This window comes from Tachypleus tridentatus, chromosome 3, assembly GCF_004210375.1.
Source record: "Tachypleus tridentatus isolate NWPU-2018 chromosome 3, ASM421037v1, whole genome shotgun sequence".
NCBI classification, from domain to species: Eukaryota; Metazoa; Arthropoda; class Merostomata; order Xiphosura; family Limulidae; genus Tachypleus; species Tachypleus tridentatus.
The window spans coordinates 30,314,520-30,340,474 of NC_134827.1; the positions used below are offsets into that span (position 1 = coordinate 30,314,520).

Genomic DNA, 25,955 nt, shown 5'->3' on the forward strand with positions numbered 1-25,955 from the left:
CCTTTACCACCTTAGCAGAAGTCTGAGTGTAAGCCTAACTAATTAAGTATTCTCTTAATTAACTATGTTAATAGATTCGACAGACTGGTAACAAATTAAACAATGTACCGTAAACAATGACGTTCGTATCCACACTTTCTTCGCCTTTTGTATTGTTTGCCACACAAACGTAATTTCCTGAGTCAGCCGAGCTCACGTACTGCAGAATCAAAGATCCGTCCACATGTAGCACTCGATGTCCTCCGTAGATTAGCCGTCCTTCCTTGTACCATCTTAACAATGAAGAAATAAGGAGTCACTAAGTCATAAAACACGTTATTTTAAATTAACGCTTTCTCGGGTCAGCGTTTTAAGAGCATTATAATTAACTTAACGGCCTGGCATGGCCTAGCGCGTTAAGGCGTGCGCTTCGTAATCTGAGGGTCGCGGGTTCGCGCCCGAGTCGCGCCAAACATGCTCGCCCTCCCAGCCGTGGGGGGCGTTATAATGTGACGGTCAATTCCACTTTTCGTTGGTAAAAGAGTAGCCCAAGAGTTGGCGGTGGGTGGTGATGACTAGCTGCCTTCCCTCTAGTCTTACACTACTAAATTATGGACGGCTAGCACAGATAGCCCTCGAGTAGCTTTGTGCGAAATTTAAAACAAACAAACAAACAAACAAACAAAATTAACTTAACTGTAAGCGCTACCCTTTCAATTAGCAGTTCACACTAAGTCCTCTACAATAAAGAAATTTGTTTGAGAACAAGGAATATTCATTAAGAAATTTTTTTTTTAAGGGCAAATGAGAACATTTTAACGAGCATTTTAATGCTGAATTTAATTATACAGAGAAGTATATTAAACTCGGCGAAGTGTTTAAAAATAACATATTCGTAAGTTATTTAAATATAGTGATGAGAAATATTTAAAATGTTTTCACACATAAAATTATGAAATCCAAGAAAAAAATAACAAATACGCTGTTAATAACTATTATAACTGTTAATTAGGTCTAAGTTATTTATATATTTCAATTTTATATTACTGTATAAAATGAGTACATTTATATATACAGAGATAATCATAAAGCTGCTTTAATAATACAGTCTTGAGAATTTAAAATTCATAAAAGTTGTTTTCTTTATAATAACGGATTTTACATAATTTAGCTACCTAGATTTTTCAAAAGAATATTAATTCTTTTTAAATATGTTCGAGTCATTTATATAACCTCATGTTGTCGTGGCAATGAATAGTTAATATTTAAAAAAATCTAACAAACAAACACTATCCAGAAATGACACGTCATGCGACTTGTTAACCGTTTACGTAATAATGGCGTGTTTCTCGCGGGTTCTAGAACGATCGATTAGGCTCTCAAATAGCGATTGGTCTAGAGAAATCTATAGACGGTTGTTGTCAATACTTTTCAAGCATCACAAAATTGACCAAAAGTCAGTTAGAATAATTCACTCGTGTAAAGCACATATAACGTTTGTGAACATGTTTTACGTCATAGGAAAAAAGTTTGTTTGTTTTGAATTTCGCGCAAAGCTGCACGAGAGCGATCTGCGTTAGCCGTCCCTAATTTAGCAGTGTAAGACTAGAAGGAAGGCAGCTAGTCATCACCACCCACCGCCAACTCTTGGGGTACTCTTTTACAACGAATAGTGGGATTGACCGAAACATTATAACGCTCCCACGGCTGAAAAGGCGAGCATGTTTGGTGCGACCGGGATTCGAATCCGCGACCATCATATCACGAGTCAAACGCCTTAAAACGCTTGGCCATGCCGGGTCCAGAGGAAAAAAAACAAGATATTTTCGGATTCATTGTAGAGGAATTACTGTAGAACATGTCAACATTTCAAGACAATAAAACCATCTCAGGCCCGTGTAAATTACTCGATATTAATGATAACGAAAAGTTTATCTTCAGAATATTCTTGTCTATTTATAAGAATATTTTGTGTCATAATCTTTGGAAACTTTTATATTTTCTTCATAGAGACATAAATAAATTTCATATTCATTAAGTGATTTTAAAGTTCAACTAATTATACTTTAATAAGCCACTTTACTGTGTATTTATTAGTTACGGTAAAAAACTAAAACTTGCATTAGCCAAACTAAAATCAATACCAGTCTGAACATAAATCAATAGAGAGTGAAAATGAATTGTGTTTTTCTTTCCTTGATAACTTGCGATATTAGAACTTTATCGTATTTTATTTTCTCTCCACGTAAGTTGTGATTAAATAACTTATCTTTCTACGTCATTCTTTCTAGTTTGTTTGTTTGTTTTTGAATTTCGTACAAAGCTACTGCTAATTAAGCAGTGTAAGACTAGAGGGAAGGCATCATCACCCACCGCCAACTCTTGGGCTACTCTTTTACCAACGAATAGTGGGATTGACCGTCACATTATAACGCCCCCACGACTGAAAGGGCGAGCATGTTTGGCGTCACAGGGATGCGAACGCGCGACCCTCAGATTACGAGTCGCACGCCTTAACACGCTTGGTCATGTCGGTCCCATTTTTTCTAAATAGAACAGAATGCCATATAAAATCGTAGCTAATAGTTTCGTGTAGGACCACGAGATTTAATAACAGTTTCCGCAGGTGCATGTTAAATGTAAGTGTAAAACGAAATGGTGTACTTTAACGTACCTGTCTTGTGTTGTTTTTTTTTTTATCCAAGGCTTGGTATTACAGCTGTAATTATTTTGCGTGATAGTTTTACTCGTATGAAGACATCAAAGTTCGTGATACATTGTAGTTGACATATTTAAACTAAAAGGGAAATTATCTTTACTTAGCTAGTTTTTTGAAAACGGTTGTATGTTTCAGAACAAAGTCACATTGGGCGACCTGCTGTGTCCACTGAGGAAAACCGAGCCACGTGGTTTATCGGGGGGTGGTCTTTTAAAAATAGAAAATTAAAAACAAACAATTCACACGAGTGATCCTGAGAAGGAAACAGTAGTGTAGTAACACATTCTCATGTTTTAATACGGTTCAGTAGTAACTATCAACTAACCGGCAAATTTTACGGTTCTTTTTACATTTTAGTTTTTGTTGTTTTTTTTTGCATATGTCAATAAATACGTAAGTGGAAATAAAATACTACAAACAACAATAAAATAAGAAAACCAAAACCAAATAGTACAAGTAACAATAAGTTAAGAAAACCAAAACCAAATCTTTCTTCTGATACGTTAGCGAAGTTGCAGTTCATTTGTTGTAGTTATTTTTAAGCCTAAAGCTACAAAATGAGCTGAATGTGCGTCACCCACATCCAGATTATGTATCACCCATCGCTTCACTTTCGTTAGATTAAAAGAAAGCATCACTACATTAAGGTTAACAGTTTTAAAACTGATCCAGAAAATTAATTTTACGACACAAATATATGAAACTTAATTACGTGTTACAGTTGTCGAAGCAGCAATCTATATGTAACATAAATTACACCTACGTGACGTGTTTGTACTTTATGTACATCTCAAATTAGCTTCAACATTAACTGTCTACACAAACGTATATATAAATAAGGCAAAAATCGTTAAAGGCGTAGAACCTTGTACAACCTTTGTTGTGTCAGGGGTAAATGTAAGGATTTACAAAGCCTGAATATGGGGTTTAATTCTCTGCATCGGTCTGAGAACAGATAGCCATTTATGAAGCTTGGAATAAAAACAACAACAACTAGAACAACAAGGGTGGCCAACAGAGTCACCTGATTGAAACTCAATATATATATTGTGAAGGAAAACGAAACTTTATGCCAGTAAAACCCTTCTGAAGACAAGTGTGCATTGATTAAGGTAGTTGTTATTTCTTGGTCTTCAGTGGTCAACAGGGAAGACGATATGAAAGGTTGTTGACATTATACTACGAACGTATGCGGTTCGTTTTTTTTTTTAAATTTCGCTTGAAGCTGCACGAGGAATATCTACGCTAGCCGTCCCTAATTTAGCAGTGAAAGATAGAGGGAAGGCAACTAGTCATCACCACCCACCGCCAACTCTTGGGCTACACTTTTATCGACGAATAGTGGGATTTACTGTCATATTATATAGCCCCCACGGCTGAAAGGGCGAGCATATTTGGTGCGACGGGGATTCGAACCCGCGACCATCATATTACGAGTCAAACGCCTTAACCACCTGGCCATGCCGTTCCCGTGTGGCAGTGGTATTGGAAAAGAAAGAGCTTGTTTGCAGTTAAGCACAAAGCTGCACAGTGGGCTGTTTGATTTCTGCCAACCACTGGTATCGAAACCCAGTTTTTGGAGTTGTAAGTTCGATGATATTCGGCTTTACCATCGAGGTGGGGGAGGCGATAAGAAAGAATATCTCAGAAAGTATTGGCTGTATATAGAGTAGCATGTGTAATATTAAAGTAATGTAGCTTAGTTTTAAAACTGATAAAACCTCACTTTTTGACATATTGTCGAAAGTTCTTAGCAGTAAGCGTACTGATACGTAAAACAGCTTTAAATAATAAATTAAATATAACAACAATCTGTCCTCAGTAATAAACACGACACTTTTTCTCACACTACCATTTTTACCATATGACCTTAATTAAATAGTGCTAGGATACTCAAGTATAAGACAAATATGACAATTTGTTAGGAGAAGAAACTATCTTTCCCAATCACAGTTTAGATGTTTTGTGACCTTGTAATTATGTTACGATCTACCGTTTATTACAGCCAGCAGATGACAACAAATATAAAACTCCACGGAAAAACTTGTTTGTTTTGAATTTCGCGCAAAGCTACACGAGAGTTTTCTGCGCTAACCGTCCCTAATTTAGCAGTGTAAGACTAGAAAGAAGACAGCTCATCATCACCACCCACCGCCAACTCTTGGGCTACTCTTTTACCAACGAATAATGGGATTGACCGTAACATTATAACGCACCATGGGTAAAAGGACGAACATGTTTGATGGGACGGGGATTCGAACCCGCGACCCTAAGGTTACGAATCAAGTGCCTTTACCACCTGGCCATGCCTGGCTTTCCCAGGTTAGGCGTTTGACTCGTAATCTGAGAGTCGCAGGTTCGAATCCCCGTCGCACCAAACATGCTCGCCCTTTCAACCGTGGGGACGTTATAAAGTTACAGACAATCCCACTCACTATTCGTTGGTAAAAGAGTAGCCCTAAAGTTGACAGTGGGTGGTGATGACTAGCTGCCTTACCTCTAGTCTTACACTGCTAAATTAAGGACGGCTAGCGCAGATAGCCCTCGTGTAGCTTTGCGCGAAATTCCAAAAGAAAAATTCACATTTGTAAAATAAATAATTATATATACATAGTTAATTACACAGCAATCTTTCTTTGAGCCTTTCATTATGAAAATACATTTTTTTAAAATAACGTGATTTATGAAACGGTTCTGTTTCAGTTTTCTTCCTATTATCCAATAGCCGAAGAAGAAAATGGCTTGCTAATTACTAAGTCAATAAAACCACTGCTGACTCCCTTTTTATTTTGTCAGTATCTGAAACTTTATAACGTTGCTTGTCTTGAAATCATTTCCTTTCAATCTTTTTATAATGACATGAACGATTTAAAATTTAAGATCCTACAGAACACATGTCCAGTTGTAGTGTGTTTGTTTTTGAATTTTGCTCAAAGCTACACGAGGGCTATCGGCGCTTGTCGTCCCTAATTTAGTAGTGTAAGACTAGAGGGAAGGCAGCTAATCATTACCACCCACCGCCAACTCTTTGGCTACTTTTTTTTTACCAACGAATAGTGGGTTTGACCGTCACATTATAACGCCCCCACGGCTTAAAGGGCGAACATGTTTGGCGCGACGGGGATTCGAACCCGCGACCCTCAGATTACGAGTTGAGTGCCTTAAACACCTGATCATGTCGTGCCTTATAAAGAAAAGCAAGACTAATTATAATTAAAAACGATGGTGAGTAAAATTTGCACTGCTTAATCAACACGAACAGAGCATATGAATCTCGCTTTGCGCAGGCTTATAGATAAATTTATAGATTTATTATTTCAAAGGTAAAATTATTTTGTATCGCTACAGCTATTATTCAAGAGCTCCCCACCTCAACACGCTTGGCCATATCGAGCCATGTCCTGTTGTGAGAAAAACTTATTGTTATCGTAATGATATGAGGTTAAACAAATCATCTTGTTTAAAAAAAAAAAAAAACTATTGAATAAAAATAAAAATTCTAATAAACAGAAAATGAGAATTGAATTTCATTTACTTGTTAGAAATTATTGTAATATTCTCAGTAATTAGCGATGATTAGCGATAGTTAGAGAATGACGTAACACTTTAGAATTCTGTCGTGTGATTCCAAAGATAGGAAGCGTACGTTCGTTTCAGTGACGTAAGCAACGGATGAACGATGACAGATTTTTGAAACAACCATTAACGAGTCCAATTGATGCTTAGAAAAACGTTTGTAACTTAGAAAACGTAACCACAACACAACTTTAGACTGGCACCTACCCAACTGACTTTCATCCACACGTTAATGAGAAAGTACATAATCCAAACCAGAGAAATTTGATTAGGAATGTCAGTATAAAACTCGATTGTTCTCGAATATTTAACTAATGAAGTTTCTATTATATATTTTAATTGAAGTGTAAGCAAAGCAGTAAAGATAAAAACTCGTGATTTAACATCAACTTCATTGTTCTGTTTTAGAATCTCACGAAATCGTGATACGAAGCAGGTGAACATTCCTGTTTTTCTAAACAAATTCATAAATTAAAATTAGCTTGACAATACGACATTATTAATTAAATGAGATATTTTGAGCGTGCTTGATACGTATATTTATCTGAACGGTTTATTTTGGGAGAGTTTGTTTGTTTTGAATTTCGTGCAAAGCTACTCGAGGGTTATCTGCACTAGCCGTCCCTAATTTTGCAGTGTAAAACTAGAGGGAAGGCAGTTAATCGTCATCACTCATCGCCAACTTTTGGGATACTTTTTTTAACCAACGAATAGTGGGATTGGCCGTCACATTATAACGCCCCCACGGCTGAAAGAGCAAACATGTTTCCCGTGACGAGAATTCGAGCCCGCGACCCTTGGGTTACGAGCGGCTTAGCCATCTGGCGATGATTTTGGGAGAGAATCTGGAACATCGTTTAGATGTTATACGTTTTTCTGTTGTTGCTAAGGCCAAAATAAAGTTTTACTTCGTTTTAATCGTGAAAATCAACCATGAACTAATTTGCAGTCAATTTATGTAACTGATATAAATTTAGTATTTTGATAAAGGTACCTGTATGTGGGGACAGGAAACCCTTGAGCAACACAGACAAGTTCGACGGTGTCGCCCTCTGTGGCCTGCACCAAATGTTGTCTGTCTAAGATGTTTGGAGCCGACTCGCCTTGAGGATCTGGAGAAAAGAAATTACGATGTACAACTTATTTTGTAAGGAAATTCAGTTTAGGGTTAACGTGAAAGAGTGTGACAATAGAACCATTGAAATGAAACTGTAGTTAAAACCATTATCAGTTGACGGGTTAGTCCAATTATTTGTTATTATTAACGCGTGCGTACAAGAAAACAAACATTGGATTTCTTTGCATCATCAAGATAAAGCTAATATTTTAAGAAATTATGTCTAATTGATTATCTTCTGCACATCTGATGTGTTCGTATTAAATTTCGTGGAAAACTACACGAGGGCTATCTGCTCTAGCTGTTCCTAATTTAGCAGTGTAAGATTAGAGAGAAGGCAGCTAGTCATCACCACCCACCGTCAACTCTTGGGCTACTCTTTCACCAACGAATAGTGGTATTGACCGTCACATTATAATGCCTCCACGGCTGAAAGGGCGAGCAGTTTGGTGTGACAGGGATTCGAATCCGTGGTCCTCGGATAACGATTCGAGTGCCTAAACTGCCTGGCCATGCCGGGCCTTTCACTCGGTGGAAAGTGGTAAATAAATACCTCAACTATTTAACTGCGCTATGATTATAAACTTTGTGTAAATTATGTCTTTTATTTTAAGATCTTACGACGAGAAATGCTTTGCTGTTTTGTAGATTTTATTTTTACATCCTAAGATGCTATAACGTTTAACACGGCTGATTAACACATCTATGTTTTATTTCTCACCTCTCACTATTAGTCTGCCATTAGCGTCACTGCTCATTACTTGTGATGTCAGTCGATGACGGGCAACACACTGGTAACTAGCTCTTCCATCATTTGCTGTCACACCCCTAATGTAAAGCTTGCCTGTCGGAAGAATGCTGTACCTGCCACCTGGTTATATAAAAAATAACTGCGTTACTTAAACAACTTTGAAATAAAATTACAAATTATAAATGTAATTTATCATGTAGAGCAGGTGTTTTTAAAACCTTCAAACATTTAACCCTCTTACCTCATTTCTTCCATCACGAAACCCCAGTTTTAATCCCGCTATCCCTGAAGCGTGATCTGGATGGTTTGTTTGTTTTTTGAATTACGAGTAAATCTACTCAAGGGCTATCTGCGCTAGCCGTTCCTAATTTAGCAGTGTAAGACTAGAGGGAAGGCAACTAGTCATCACCACCCACCGTCAACTCTTGGGCTACTCTTTTGCCAACGAATAGTGGGATTGACCGTCACGTTATAACGCCCTCACGGCTGAAAAGGCGAGCACGTTTGGTGCGAACAGGATTCGAACCCGCGACCCTCAGATTACGAGTCGAACGGATCTAGATAGAAATGATTAAACTCGTAACAATATTGTTAATGTAACGTTTTAAATAAATATATGAAACTATTATACTAAATAGAAACTGATTTAAAAAAAAAATTGGTTCCTGACGTAATAAAACTCAATAACTGAAAACAACAACAACCAAAACGCCATTACCTGTTAATTTTGTGAGGAACCCCTGGTGACCTTTCGCGGAACCCTGTGGTTTTTATGGAACACAGTTTGAAGACCGGTGGCGTAATATAGGATATAACATCTTGCTCTTTTATATCAATTAGTAGCGCAAACCGTATTTCTACTGGTATTACGGTCTTGTCAGTTATATTAAAACAAATGTTTGCTGAGAAGAATGTCTACAGAATGGATTCACGCTGTTACCATCCATCTCTACGAAGGAACAGCAACCAATAATGTAAAGACACGATTAGTTAAAATGTTCGATAAACATTCCAGCAACATTTTACTGCTATCTTATAGAACATATTTGTTAATTTTGCGAAGGTGTACAGTTATTATAAGTTGTATCTTCTCGCTCGAAAATAATATAAAATGTTTAGTTCGCTTCAAAGCCTACAATAGGGTTCAATAAATCACTCAACAAATACGATTCTAATCGTGTTCTGCCATATGTAGAAAGCGTTCAAACTTAAACAGTAATGTGTTATTTATTGTTAACAAATTAACAATTAAGGATTTTTACGAATTAAAATATTGTATAACAATGGTAGTATTTTAATATTGGTGAGGTCATTGTCGACGAAGCATTTCGCTCACTCCAGAGCTCTTCAGACAGGCTATGATACAACATAAACAGTAGTTCTGGATTGATCGAAATCGACTGCGATACAACAAATACAGTAATTTTGGACTGATCGAAACTGGCAGCGATACAACAAGTACAGTAATTTTAGACTAATCGAAACCGACTTCGATACAACAAATACAGTAGTTCTGGATTGATCGAAACCGACTTCGATACAACAAATACAGTAGTTTTGGACTGATCGAAACTGGCAGCGATACAACAAGTACAGTAATTTTAGACTAATCGAAACCGACTTCGATACAACAAATACAGTAGTTCTGGATTGATCGAAACCGACTTCGATACAACAAATACAGTAGTTTTGGATTGATCGAAACCGACTTCGATACAACAAATACAGTAATTTTGGACTGATCGAAACTGGCAGCAATACAACAAGTACAGTAATTTTAGACTAATCGAAACCGACTGCGATACAACAAATACAGTAGTTTTGGACTGATCGAAACCGACTGCGATACAACAAATAAGTAGTTTTGGACTGATCGAAACTGGCAGCGGTACAACAAATACAGTAATTTTGTACTAATCTAAACCGACTGCGATACAACAAATACAGTAGTTTTGGACTGATCGAAACCGACTGCGATACAACAAATAAGTAGTTTTGGACTGATCGAAACTGGCAGCGGTACAACAAATACAGTAGTTCGGGTAAAGTTAGTAATAGCAAGAAACTCCATTCGAATAAAAACTCCATTAAGTTTCACACCAACCTTTCATTTTACAAAATCACTGTGTATCCATCTAACATCAGATAAAGCTAATGATAGTAATAACTTCTATTTGATTAAAAAAGACCTATTAAGTTTAACACCAATCTCTCCTTTTACAAAAGCAATGTGTATTCATCTAACATCAGATAAAACTAATGATAGTAATAGTTTGTATTTGATTAAAAAAGACCTATTAAGTTTAACACCAACTTTTCCTTTTATAGAAACACTGTGTATCCATCTAACATCAGGTAAAACTAATAATACTAATAGCTTCTATTTGATTAAAAAAGACCTATTAAGTTTAACACCAACTTTTCCTTTTATAGAAACACTGTGTATCCATCTAACATTAGGTAAAACTAATGATAATAATAGCTTCTATTTGATTAAAAAAACCCATTAAGTTTAACACCAACCTTTCCTTTTACAAAACACTGTGTATCCATCTAACATCAGGTAAAACTAATGATAGTAATAGCTTCTATTTGATTAAAAAAGACCCATTGAGTTTAACACCAACCTTTCCTTTTACAAAAACACTGTGTATATATCTAACATACGGTGAAAACTTGTAATAGTAAAAGCTTCTATCTGAGTAAAAAAACCCATTACGTTTAACTTCAATCTCTTCTTCTTACCAAAATTGCAATTTCGTATTTTCTAGCTAAAAGCGGCGAACCTAAAGGATTATGAAACTAATGCACAGAAGATCCGAAACAAGGCATAGAAACTGTCTCTACTAAAGCATTTACTTATAATCGTTGTTCGTGCATAGAACAGCATTACACTAAAACATACTAAACTTCTGGAATTTTAAATCTTTTCAAAATATTATAAAACCAGAAAAGAAATAAGCGACATTAAGGAGCGAACAAAATAATTGGTGCCAAAACCAACAACAGAATAAAATATCTGCTATCTAGGCCCTCCGCTAGTACAGCGGTAATTCTACGGATTTACAACGCTAAAATCAGGGGTTCGATTCCCCTCGGTGGGCTCAGCAGATAGCCCAATGTGGCTTTGCTAAAAAAAACACCCGCACACACTATCTGCCATCTATCCAAGACAATATTTCTCAGAAGAGGCAAGCAGCGATATCTTACATTTAATATGTAAATTTAGGCAACACAAGAGTGAGTGGTCAAAAGTACCGATATGAGGATATTGCAATAAAGTAGAATACTTTGAAAATGAAAAATAGTTTGGCCCGGCATGGCCATGGGGCTCTACTCGCAATCTGAGTGTTGTGGGATCGAATCCCGTCCAAAAAAAACATGCTGGCCCTTTCAGCCGTGGGGGTATTATAATGTAATGGTCAACCCCAACATTATTTGGTAAAATAGTAGCCCAAGAGTTGTCGGTGATCTATCTTCCATCTAGTCTTATACTGTTAAATTAAGAATGGCTAGAGCAGATAGACTTCGTGTACCTTTGGGCGAAATTCAAAGCAATCTATTGGAAAGTTAAAAGATGACAGAGCACACTGTGTAGCTTCGTACTTAATTCGAAACAAACTTAAATAGTTATTGAGTTTTAAATACATAAAAATGGGAGGTGAACCGCGTTATACAAAAGATGAGAGAATCTAACCTTTATTTACAAGAACAGAATTTGTTTGTTTGTTTGCTTTTGAATTTCGCGCAAAGATACTTGAGGGCTCTCTGCGCTAGCCGTCCTTAATTTAGCAGTGTAAAACTAGAGGGAAGGCAGCTAATCATCACCTCCCACCGCCAACTCTTGGGCTACTCTTTTACTAACGAATAGTGGGATTGACCGTCAATTATAACGTCCCCACGGCTGAAAAGGCGAGCATGTTTGGTCCGATGGGGATACGAACCCGTGACCCTCAGATTACGAGTCGCACGCCTTAACCCACCTAATCTTGCCGGGCCAAGAACAGAATTATCGAATCAGGTCATGTGATAAAAATTCACAGAAGTTGTCTAACTTTCAGTGTTGAGGATAAGCGGCATGGTAAACATGTCAAGTTGCTTATCCGAAGGCATAAAGATGCTCAACACATGCTTCGCACTTTCAGTTGTGGGGGTATTATAGTTGTGACAGTCAGTTCTTCTATTCAGTCTACTTTGATATTTTTAGCCTGACCAAATAGCTAACCAAGTGTAGGTTAGGTTGAAAACAGTTGTCTAGCATTATACTTGTCTTGCATTTTTACATTTCTTATAACACCAAATATATGTTGATATTTTTTTGGATCAAAGTTGTACAACTGGCTATATCCGTTCTGTCTAACGCAGGGAAGTGAAACCCAAAGTGTTAGTTTTGTAAGTCCATCAACTTACCGCTGGCTCACCTTGGATGTATTTAAACCTTAGCTCGAAAAGAAAGCAAACCAAGCTAAACATGTCTTATGTAGTGGAGTTTCAGTACGTGCAACTTCTTCAAATTAATTAGTAAAAAAAATGATTTGAGTTATTATTATAATTTGTGTTAGTTTGTCTAAACATGGAAATAAGAGAGTATAATTAGATGTGTAAGACCACACATCTCTCATGTAAAAACAAAACAGACACCACATTGTTAAATACAACTTAAAATAAGACAGTGTGAACAACAACATTTTAAACAAATAACAACATGGATACTGTAGTGACCAGTTTATAAGTATCTTAACATTAACAGTGTCTGTAGTGACCAGTTTATAAGTATCTCAACATTAACTGTGTCAATTATGACCAGTTTATAAGTATCTTAACATTAACAGTGTCTGTAGTGACCAGTTTATAAGTATCTCAACATTACCTGTGTCAATTATGACCAGTTTATAAGTATCGTAACATTAACTGTGTCGATAATGACCAATTTAGAAGTATCTCAACATTAACTGTATCAATAATGACCAGTTTATAAGTATCTCAACATTAACTGTATCAATAATGACAGTTTATAAGTATCTCAACATTAACAGTGTCAATTATGACCAGTTTATAAGTATCTCAACATTAACTGTGTCAATAATGACAAGTTTAGAAGTAACTCAACATTAACAGTGTCAATAATGACCAGTTTATAAGTATCTCATCATTAACTGTGTCAATTATGACCAGTTTAGAAGTATCTCAACATTAACAGTGTCAATTATGACCAGTTTAGAAGTATCTCAACATTAACTGTGTCAATAATGACCAGTTTAGAAGTATCTCAACATTAACTGTGTCAATTATGACCAGTTTAGAAGTATCTCAACATTAACAGTGTCAATTATGACCAGTTTAGAAGTATCTCAACATTAACTGTGTCAATAATGACCAGTTTAGAAGTATCTCAACATTAACTGTGCCAATAATGACCAGTTTATAAGTATCTCAACATTAACTGTGTCAATAATGACCAGTTTATAAGTATCTCATCATTAACTGTGCCAATAATGACCAGTTTATAAGTATATCAACATTAACTGTGTCAATAATGACCAGTTTATAAGTATCTCATCATTAACTGTGTCAATTATGACCAGTTTAGAAGTATCTCAACATTAACAGTGTCAATTATGACCAGTTTAGAAGTATCTCAACATTAACTGTGTCAATAATGACCAGTTTAGAAGTATCTCAACATTAACTGTGCCAATAATGACCAGTTTATAAGTATCTCAACATTAACTGTGTCAATAATGACCAGTTTATAAGTATCTCATCATTAACTGTGTCAATTATGACCAGTTTATAAGTATTTCAACATTAACTGTGTCAATAATGACCAGTTTATAAGTATCTCAACATTAACTGTGTCAATTATGACCAGTTTATAAGTATCTCAATATTAACTGTGTCAATAATGACCAGTTTATAAGTATCTCAACATTAACTGTGCCAATAATGACCAGTTTATAAGTATCTCAACATTAACTGTGTCAATAATGACCAATTTAGAAGTATCTCAACATTAACTGTATCAATAATGACCAGTTTATAAGTATCTCAACATTAACTGTATCAATAATGACCAGTTTATAAGTATCTCAACATTAACAGTGTCAATTATGACCAGTTTATAAGTATCTCAACATTAACTGTGTCAATAATGACCAGTTTATAAGTATCTCAACATTAACTGTGCCAATAATGACCAGTTTATAAGTATCTCAACATTAACTGTGCCAATAATGATCAATTTAGAAGTATCTCAACATTAACTGTGTCAATAATGACCAATTTAGAAGTATCTCAACATTAACTGTGTCAATAATGACCAGTTTATAAGTATCTCATCATTAACTGTGTCAATTATGACCAGTTTATAAGTATCTCAACAATAACAGTGTCAATTATGATCAGTTTATAAGTATCTCAACAATAACTGTGTCAATTATGACCAGTTTAGAAGTATCTCAACATTAACTGTGTCAATAATGACCAGTTTATAAGTATCTCAACATTAACTGTGCCAATAATGACCAGTTTATAAGTATCTCAACATTAACTGTGCCAATAATGACCAGTTTATAAGTATCTCAACATTAACTGTGCCAATAATGACCAGTTTATAAGTAACTCAACATTAACTGTGTCAATAATGACCAGTTTAGAAGTATCTCAACATTAACTGTGTCAATAATGACCAATTTATAAGTATCTCAACATTAACTGTGTCAGTCATGACCAGTTGAGAGATATCTCAACATTAACTGTGTCAATTATGGCCAGTTAATAAGTATCTCAACATTAACTGTGTCAATAATGACCAGTTTATAAGTATCTCAACATTAACAGTGTCAATTATGACCAGTTTATAAGTATCTCAACATTAACTGTGTCAATAATGACCAGTTTATAAGTATCTCAACATTAACAGTGTCAATAATGGCCAGTTTATAAGTATCTCAACATTAACAGTGTCAATTCCTCACATTCGTTCATTGGAATAACACAATAAATAAAACATATATCAAACAGCAAACAGTGTTTTAAGTGAAATCTCAGAGTGTCGTATTATGTTCATGAATTATTCCTCTATTTGGTTTTGTGTTTACCCCTTTATGTTGTTTACTTGAATAAATTGGGTTAGAAAATTATGGGATCCCAGATGCATATTCATCCATTGGATTATTGGATATTTATATAATTTTCGTGGATACATGTCCTCTTTACGGTTGAATTACTATGGGGATATATTGCTAATATTAACCTCTGCTAATTATTAATAATATATATTAATATTTTTTGAATACATGATTGCAATTTAAAGATGAAAACTCAAGCTAAAGCGCTCCCAACCACTCTAAGAAATATCCAATGATAATAAAAGTCTAGTTCACTTTTCCAAAAAAACGCTGCTAGTAAACAATTATCTTTGGTCAATTTAAGGGTGTAAAATTCAAACATTTTGTTTCCCAACCTGGTAAATGGTTCCTTCTCTCCCAAAACTGGAAAACAAAATTATCATCAGTTACTTCTGGAGTTTCGTTTCGTAAATTTTAATACACAAAGTTGGATTTTCTTTTAGTATTTAAATTGTAAAAGCTTAGTTCAAAAACGGTAATTACAAACCTATATTTTTCTCTTTCTCTAAAAAGAAAAAAGCCCCTGCATGGCCATGTGGGTTAAAGAGTTCGACTTGTAATCTGAGGGTGGCGGGTTCGAATTCCCTTCGCACCAAACGTGCTCGCCCTTTCAGCCGTGGAAGTGTTATAATGTGACGGTCAATTCTACTATTCGTTGGTATAAGAGTAGCCCAAGAGTTGTCGGTGGATGGTAATGACTAGCTGCCTTCCCTCTAGTCTACAACTGCTAAATTAGGGACGGCTAGCGCTGACAGCCCTCGTGTAGCTTTGCGCAAAATTCAAAAAAACAAACTTAAAAAATACTAAAAAACACAACCAAAAGTAGCGCTCAAAATACTGCATTTACTTTAGACATATGAACTGCCATTAACATATCTGCATTACATTACAGAGTACCAGATATGTCTAAATCAAAGTACCCCATCATAATCAATCACAGGGGAAAGGTTTGGAAATGGAAGTGTGTCTCTAGCTAAATGAGAACCTGGTAGTTTACTACCATGTTGTGAAACTTGAGATGATCAGAAGTTGCTGAAAGATTCTCTAACTGCTGAGCGATTTTTAAACTCGACCATTCGTATTTCATCACAGTTGTCAGCTTCAAGAGCAGGTTAGAAAATTTCACATAAAGATTTCAGCATTCTTCATTTTTATGATGTTAAAGAGTCAATGCCAAGTGCACCTGTGCTACGAAAAATCTCATAGTCGATTTCTTGCTAAGAAATATTGGTAAATCAGTCCTGTAATTCTTAAATATGTTCTAATGGTTTGAGAATATACTAAAAATTCATTAGAGTTGTATTTGTACCACTATAAGGAGATACGTTATATAAAATATCAAAATATCTTTTAATCCTCTTTTTGATATATACTAAAAATTCATTATAGTTGTATTTGTACCACTATAAGGGGATACATTATATAAAATATCAAAATATCTTTTAATCCTCTTTTTGATATATACTAAAAATTCATTATAGTTGTATTTGTGCCACTATAAGGAGATACATTATATAAAATATCAAAATATCTTTTAATCCTCTTTTTCAGAATATACTAAAAATTCATTATAGTTGTATTTGTACCACTATAAGGAGATACATTATATAAAATATCAAAATAGCTTTTAATCCTCTTTTTGATATATACTAAAATTCATTATAGTTGTATTTGTACCACTATAAGGAGATACATTATATAAAATATCAAAATATCTTTTAATCCTCTTTTTGATATATACTAAAAATTCATTATAGTTGTATTTGTACCACTATAAGGAGATACATTATATAAAATATCAAAATATCTTTTAATCCTCTTTTTGATATATACTAAAAATTCATTATAGTTGTATTTGTACCACTATAAGGAGATACATTATATAAAATATCAAAATATCTTTTAATCCTCTTTTCAGAATATACTAAAATTCATTATAGTTGTATTTGTACCACTATAAGGAGATACATTATATAAAATATCAAAATATCTTTTAATCCTCTTTTTGATATATACTAAAAATTCATTATAGTTGTATTTGTACCACTGTAAGGAGATACATTATATAAAATATCAAAATAGCTTTTAATCCTCTTTCTGATATACACTAAAAATTCATTATAGTTGTATTTGTACCACTATAAGGAGATACATTATATAAAATATCAAAATATCTCTTAATCCTCTTTTTGATATATACTAAAAATTCATTATAGTTGTATTTGTGCCACTATAAGGAGATACATTATATAAAATATCAAAATATCTTTTAATCCTCTTTTTGATATATACTAAAAATTCATTATAGTTGTATTTGTACCACTATAAGGAGATACATTATATAAAATATCAAAATAGCTTTTAATCCTCTTTTTGATATATACTAAAAATTCATTATAGTTGTATTTGTACCACTATAAGGAGATACATTATATAAAATATCAAAATATCTTTTAATCCTCTTTTTGATATATACTAAAAATTCATTATAGTTGTATTTGTACCACTATAAGGAGATACATTATATAAAATATCAAAATATCTTTTAATCCTCTTTTTGATATATACTAAAAATTCATTATAGTTGTATTTGTACCACTATAAGGAGATACATTATATAAAATATCAAAATAGCTTTTAATCCTCTTTCTGCCATCGTAGGAAGACAGAATAAGTCGCAGATGCAAGATAAAACATTGTTTATTTGTTGAATTACGCACAAAACTGCGGAATGGTTACCTGCGTTAGTCGTCTAAAGTTTTGGAGTAATAAACTAGAGAGATAGAAACTAGTCCACGCTTACCAACTCCAATTATTGTGCTATTAGTGTCAGATCCACTGCCTCAAACTGGAGAGCGTGAATTGCTATTATTTTTTTGGGGGGGAGGTAACGAGACATAAACCATTTGAACCCAGCTTAAGAGTCCGGAACATTCGTTCGGAAGATAAAGTAAGAGAAGTGGATGGTGAAGTGCCAAAGATGGTCAGTAGAGTAACAACAGTAGCTGGTAAAGTGTCAAAGGTAGAAGGTCGAGCACCATGGATGAATGATGAAAGACAAAGAACAGTACCAAGGGCGAATGGTAAGATACTCAAGGTGGATGGTAGAATACCAATGATGAATGGTAAAGTGTCAAAGTTCAGTGATATCATCCCAAGAGTGAATGGCATGTTACTAAGGTTTAATGGTTGATTACCATGGGTTGCTCCCATTAGAGTTGTGAGTCTTATAAATTATTAGCGTTAGGCTTAGACAAAGAAGCATTATTTTAAGATGCAGACATCACTTGGTTCTAAGTTTCCCTTCTGGAACTCTCCCTAGCGGCACTGCGGTATTTCTGGGGTCTTACAACGCTAGAAACCGGGATTCTATACCAGTGGTGAGCAGAGCACAGATAACCCCTTGTGTAGATCTGTGCCTAACTACAAACAAGGAAATAAAAGCCTTTTGGATTGTTTTGTTTATCATATTTTTTGGTACAAATATTGCTTAACTTCGCACAGTTCACACTTTACTTAGTGTTAAACGACTTGTGAGGTCGGCTAAATCTTTTATTTTACTGGAACGTGCTACATTCTTCGTACAAAATATTTTTAAAAAACGTTAGAAAACATCTATTAAATATTAAACATTACACATTAGTTATAATTTGTCTTTCATCGCCTGGTTCAATATTAAATTAAGTAATTTGTGTTTATCTGTTATGGGAATTCGTTTTGCCAGATCACGCAACGTGGAAATGCTATCTAGCTTCCTTGTTACGTAATTACAGGCTGCGTACTTCAGCTCTGAAAACTATCACAGTATGGTGTGGCGTTTATCACAATTTACAACGCAGGCACGCAATTTACTTTCGAAGTGTAATGTTAACGGTATCGTAAAGTTAACAGTCAACACAATCATAAAAGTAAGTATGTTACAGTAACTGTAACTGAAGGTGATACTGCGATACTTATCCAGTTCCCAGTTTAGTGTTTTGCTTTTAAATTTCATTCGCATTTAACGAATAACCTTAGATCTTATAGGTTTAATTTAAGACAGACTGGGGGTGAGCAACTGGAGAGGATAGCTGTACTGTGAATCTATGGTTTGCCATCGTTGCCACAGAAACATGGTCCGCCCTTTGGGGCACATGTTGCTTTACAAGAATGCCACTGAAATCTATTTATTCAATCAAACAGGAGTAGTCCAACAGTTGGAGGTGGGTGCTGGTGGACAACTGTCATTCTTTCCTTTAGTCATCAGTTTCAAATTAACGATGGTTATTCGAACATATCGCTTGTGTAGCTGAATGCAAATGTTCTAAAAAATATTCTTTTTAACTTTCAAAGTCATGAATAAGGTAAAGATGGTAGCGAGTTTCGCATAGTTTGTTTTAAGTTTCAATAGTTGGATTTTGGTCTGAGCTGTTTCTGTTTGTCGTCTAGCCAAGTTAAAAGTGACATGGATACGCACACACACTATAACAACGTCCTCTTTGTCTTATTTCATTTAACGTTGAAATTAATATTAGAAATAATTATTTTCTGATTCTTGTACTAATCTTGCTAGGCCCGCCACGGCCAGGTAGGTTAAGGCGTTCGACTCGTAATCCGAGGGTCACGGGTTCGAATCCCGGTCGCACCAAATATGCTCGCACTTTCAGCCGTAAGAGCGTTATAATGTAACGGTCAATCCCACTATTCGTTGGTAAAAGAGTAGCCCAAGAGTTGGCGGTGGGTGGTGATGACTAGCTGCCTTCCCTCTAGTCTTACACTGCTAAATTAGCGAAGGCTAGCGCAGATAGCCCTCGAGTAGCTTTGCGCAAAATTCAAAAACAAAACAAACAACGAACAAACTAATCTTGCAGGTCTTTCGACTGTGTTTGGAAATTTATTATAAATAAGCATTGTTTCAAAATTTAAATATTGCTCGATTATCGAACTACAACTTTGCAAGATAAAACTGCTTTACACGTTTGTGTTACCTTTCTGCAAAAAAAACTTCGGTAGATCATAAAGTACAGTTTGTTTGTGGGATTTTTTTCTCAACCACCTAGTACAAACATGTTTCCAAATCTTTGGATAAAGAAACTCACGGCTGTGTCTTAACTGACTCGTTTGAAAGCGACCTGTGTTTTGGATGTATCAACAGCGCAAATGTAAGCTTTGGCATTTGTGGATTTACCTTTGACAAGGACAGTCTGAGCGAGCAGCTGAACCAACCGTTAGCCCCACCAAAAATAAAAGCATCTTTTCATATGTAACATTACGTTGCCATTGGCAATCAAACCATTTCTGTCGAAGGATTGAAGGAAATCACTTTTATCTGCGTCACAGGCAGAAGCTTTGCAATCCAATAAACCGTAGCTTCAGACAATCTTACTTCAGAGAAGGAAGAAAATTCACGTGATAACAGCACGTGCCAGTCATTGTCGATTCAAAGCTTCTTGCGATTACATTCAGACTTGTAAACACGTGCTCGTGTACTTAGACCAGTGGCGAAATTGACAACACCCTGACAAAAACTCTAAAAGTATTAATAACAATTCTTTTTTTGATTCTTTTATCTTCTGTCTAGGTTTGTAACCGTAGACTCTCATGGTTTCTTTTGCTTGAAATGCCCGAACAGAGTCAATAACATCAGTCGTTCGTGTAAAATATTACACACAGATATTCATACTTCTGTTGTAGCAAACAAGAGTAGAAAATATTCACAGCGAATAGATTCATAGATGTTCGCGTTTTTTACAGCAAATGAAACTACTACATATTCCATTTGTATCAAAGTGATCAAGCTAGTTATGATTATTATTTATCACAAAAATGGTGTATTTTACTTGTTTATTATTAAAAACAAATTTACACAATGGACTGTTCATGCTTTTCCAACCGCGGGTATCGAACAAGAATTTTCAGTGTCGCAATCTTTCAGAATTATTCTGAGCCACTTGGATATGTGAGATATATAAACAAAAACAGTATAATTGTCTTTAAAGACTGATAAAATTATCAATTTTTCAGAAGAGTTTATCAGGATATCAATTCCCACATTATGTTTTCAGTAAATAGCACCTACAAAAGAGACGTATTCGTCTAAATTGGCTATAGACTAGTCCTATTATTTTCAACAATGCACAAGAAATAACCAAAAGTGTTTGTTTGTTTGAACTTAAGCACAAAGCTACATAACGGGCTCTCTGTACTCTGTCCACCACAGGTATCGAAATCCGGTTTCTAGCGGCGTGAGCGCAAAGACCACGGGGGGCCAACCATAAGTGAATTATTTATTTGTTTTTGAACTTTGCGCAAAGCTATACGAGGACTATCTGCGCTAGCTATCCCTAATTCAGCATTGTAAGACTAAAGGGAAGGCAGCTAGTCATCGCCACCACACCGCTAACTCTTGGGCTACTCTTTTACCAATGAATAGCGGATTGACTGTAACGTTATAACACCTCACGCCTGAAAGGGCGAGCATGTTTAGTGGGACGGGGATTCGAACCCGAGACCCTCGAATTACGAGTGCCTTAACGACCTAAAAACAGGAGTTTAAAATTATTGCACAGTCATGAAAGTGAGAAAGTTTATCAGCTCTACTCTGTTCTCTCAACCTAATCTTCTGTCGCAAAAAAAAACAAAACTCTAACACACTCGTAAAATTGGTAGACTCGTTTAAAATCTGGATGATGTTATTGGTGATCCGTGAAAGGTATCTGAGCTTCAGAGTTTTATCTCCTAAAAAAATCATATGAGCTGGTGAAGAACGAACTGTCACCTCAGATAAAATAACAGAGCACAAAGCTGACGTTCAAATTAGTGTTGTTTTTTACTTTTAATTTGTAGAATTGTTTTTAGCAAAGAGAGTTTTGACTTCAAGTAATGAACGCGTTTCTTAAAGTCCGTAATTTTCGGTAAAGTGCAGAAAACGATTACAATGTAATTTAGAGTTGATTATTGATTCATTGGTGTGTCGTTGCTTTTATTTACGTTAGTAGATTGAAGAGTAAGTTAATAAGTTTATTAGTCGATTTGTCTCTTACGTATGTTTCGTAAGTTTTCAGAACGTTTTCTAACAAACTACTGAAGGTAATAGACGTATAGTATTTACGATACAATTAACAAAGTGACTATTTAGCGTTATTTGTGAGGTTAACAGAATTATTAATTTCTAAATAATGCGATGGTTCCAGAACTCTGAGTTCAAGACATAAATGGTGAATTTATTTTTAGGTGAAATGGACTTTGTGTTGTAATTTTTTAAAATCAAATAACCTAAAAGACCACGCATAACAATGGAAGCTATTCAAATAATGGTGTCAGAAGTGGAATTGTTTCAACAAGAATAAAATGAAAGTATGATTGAACGTGTTTGAAATGAGGTTGAAAGGTCAATAGAAATTACGAAACAAGAACAAATATAAAAAGAAAGAAAATCAGAAGGTCTGGAGAATCGTTACTGAGCGTTAAAAGAATACCGAAGAGAAATAAACAGAAAATTAAACAATGGTCAAGAGGAAAGATACGAAAGAAAATGATAGAGGAACTTAAGATAATAATTTCAAAAAAGAGAAATGATTTTGAAGAACGAAAATCAGTTTCATCGAAGGCAAGACTGTTTGTTTGTTTTTTTTAATTTCGCACAAAGCTACTCGAGGGTTATCTGCGCTAGCCGTCCCTAATTTAGCAGCGTAAGACTAGAGGGAAGGCATCTAGTCATCGCCACCCCACCGCCAACTCTTGGACTACTCTTTTACCAACGAATAGTGGGATTGACCGTCACATTATAATGCCCCCACGGCTGAAAGGGCGAGCATGTTTGGAACGACAGGGATGCGAACCCGCGATCCCTCAGTCGCACGTCTTAACCACCTTGGCCATGCCGGGGCCCGAAAACAAGATCGAAGAACTCTGGAAAATTCAAAGAAAATTTCTAACAAGACTGAAGAAATGCAAAAGGGCACGAATGAAGTGAAAGAGGAATTCCAAGTCTGAAATGACGACCAAACTGACCAATAAGTTAATTAACGCGGTAATTAATTCACGACTATAACATACTTAACAATTAGTAATCTAGTCTAAATCTCGTCTTATATCGTTGAAATTGTTTCCTGTACTTCAAAGAAAGTTCTAGTCATGAACACTGGTTCATGATTTGACGTTAAAGATTCCATATAGCTAAAGCCAAAACAAACGATTAAGCGAAAAACCATATATTATCCTATAAAAATAAAGTTCATCTTAATAACATAGGAATTGGGTCAAACTTCTATCCGATAAGTTTCAAGACAAACATATTAATCAAGTGGTGAAATACTGAATGAATTTGATATTCGTTGATAAGATAAATGACACACAAAAATAACGAAGGGAGACATAATAAGTGGTGTTCATGGTAACCAGAGTTATCACTACCAAACAATATCCAACATATATTACAACACCAGATGCTACTAACACAAGACGACATGCCACATGCACTACAACGTCATATTACAGTTTCAAATACTATTAACAAAGGAAGATATGTTCACAGCATTATAACATTAAATACTATTAACGTAGGAAGATATTATATGTTAGAGGTATGACATGGAAAGAAACAACGTGTGCATTTCAACGTTAGATGTCACTGACAAAGAATTGTTTTTGTTTTTGGAATTTCGCACAAAGCTACTAGAGGGCTATCTGTGCTAGCCGTCCCTAATTTAGCAGTGTAAGACTAGAGGGAAGGCAGCTAGTCATCACCACCCACCGCCAACTCTTGGGCTACTCTTTTACCAACGAATCGTGGGATTGACCGTCACATTATAACGCCCCCACGGCTGGGAGGGTGAGCATGTTTAGCGCGACGCGGGCGCGAACCCGCGACCCTCGGATTACGAGTCGCACGCCTTACGCGCTCGGCCATGCCAGGCCCTGACAAAGAAACGTGATATTTAACACGTATAAGAACGTCACACATCACTGACAAAAGAAGATGCAATATGTAAAGTTCATGACAACGATAGAAACTATTGTAAACAAAATTGAATCTCTAAAATCATGGATGTAACAGACACCATTAAACAAAGAAATATTTGATTTGTAAGGGGAACGAAACCCAACAAGAGAGAAGACGAAACTTGCGTCTGATAATTTCTTCCAGTTTGTAAACATTGACATGATGTTACAAGCTGATACATTATCCCCACACCCCTGTGTATACGATTATATTGAGCTTGAAGGGTCAGAAAAATAAATCACAAATTGATAGGTGCACTTATAAACCATTACTAACTAGCTCCTAACTGAAACCTCACATTTGTGATGTCTGATAGTCAGTCAGTTTTATTCTAAAACAAACAAAAAGTAATAAAAAATTGATCCAATAACTTACATAGTGAGAATTAGAATCTAAAAAGTGCCACAGTGATAACAACAAAGGTAAGAAAACTGTTTGTTAAAGATATACGGAGCTTAAACCGGCCACTTCTGTTCAACGTTGAAATATACCGTTCTATTATAGTGTATCATTTATTTCCGAATCAAGTAAGATAATTTTAAGTAAACTCTGTGAAACGTGATATCAACATATCAACATTGTATAAACAGAAAGGCCAAATATACAGAGCCACATTCCACCAAAATAATAAATTGGTAATATTTGTATCAGAGTTTTCAACCAATAAAATCAACATTATAAAAATCAACAGATAGAAATGCACACGTCCTTTCTTAATTTAGCAGTGTAAGAATAGAAGAAAGGCAGCTAGTCACATCGTCCACCGCCAACTCACATACTCTTTCCACAAAAGTGGGATATTTTCTAGAGCATGTTTGGTGCGACGAGGATTCGAACCCGTGACCCTCAAATTACGAGTCAAGCTCTTTAACAACCTGGCCATAGCGGGCCCCTGCGTAGGTAATAGCTATGGTAAAAATAAAGAAACCGCAAAGCATTTGAAATAGTAAATTTCTCTTGCAAGGAAACTCGATGTTGTTCGAGGATTCCTGATTCGCATCCCGTTTGTTTTTCGCTTTTAGAATTTCGCGAAAATCTACTTCAAGGATACCTGCGCTAGCCGTCCTTAATTTAGAAGTGATAGACTAAGGGGGAGGCAGTTATTCAAGAACACCCACCGCCAACTTTGGGGTTGTTTTTTAACCAACGAAAAATAGGATTGAACGTAACGTTATAACACTCACAAGGCTGAAAAAGGCGATCCTGTTCAGTGAAAAGATTCGAACTCGTGATCCGCAGATTGCGAGTCGAACGCCGAAATTAGAGTTCATATCAGGCATGTCTACATTTGAGGCGGTAGGTGGGTTATAAGAGCGAAGGTCAAATCCCACTGTTTGGTCAAACTGGAGTAGTCCAAGAATCAGAGGTGGGTGTTTTGACTAGCTGTTTTCCGTTTTGTCTAGCAGTTCAAAATTAGGGACGGCTGACGCAGTTAACCCTTGTACATATGTGTGCGAATACCTAAAACAAACAAACAAACTGCCAGATAGATAGATAAAAATGAGGCTAGGAGTGATTAATGTGGCATTTCAAAATTGAAAAGGCACAACAGCGTCTTGAACCAAAGTGAGTAACTAATTAAAACAACAACAAGCAAACAAACAAAACATCGGATATAGTATCTACTTTAAAAAAACTGTCATTAGAGTAAAACCTCCGAATAATATCTTTACGCCAGAGGCTTAAATATTCAGTATAAA

At 35.5% G+C, this 25,955-nt stretch overlaps 1 protein-coding gene across 2 annotated transcripts in view; it reads right to left on the reverse strand.

Moving 5' to 3' along the window:
* Positions 1-25,955, reverse strand: part of LOC143246626 (cell adhesion molecule Dscam1-like) — a 158,893-nt gene that overhangs the window by 52,347 nt on the left and 80,591 nt on the right. For both annotated transcript variants that reach the window (XM_076493665.1, XM_076493664.1), the window contains exons 4-6: positions 8,113-8,262; positions 7,269-7,386; positions 109-272 (exon numbers count right to left, since the gene is read on the reverse strand). In XM_076493665.1, the coding sequence (XP_076349780.1) occupies positions 109-272; positions 7,269-7,386; positions 8,113-8,262 (432 nt within the window). The remainder of the gene's footprint in view (positions 1-108; positions 273-7,268; positions 7,387-8,112; positions 8,263-25,955) is intronic.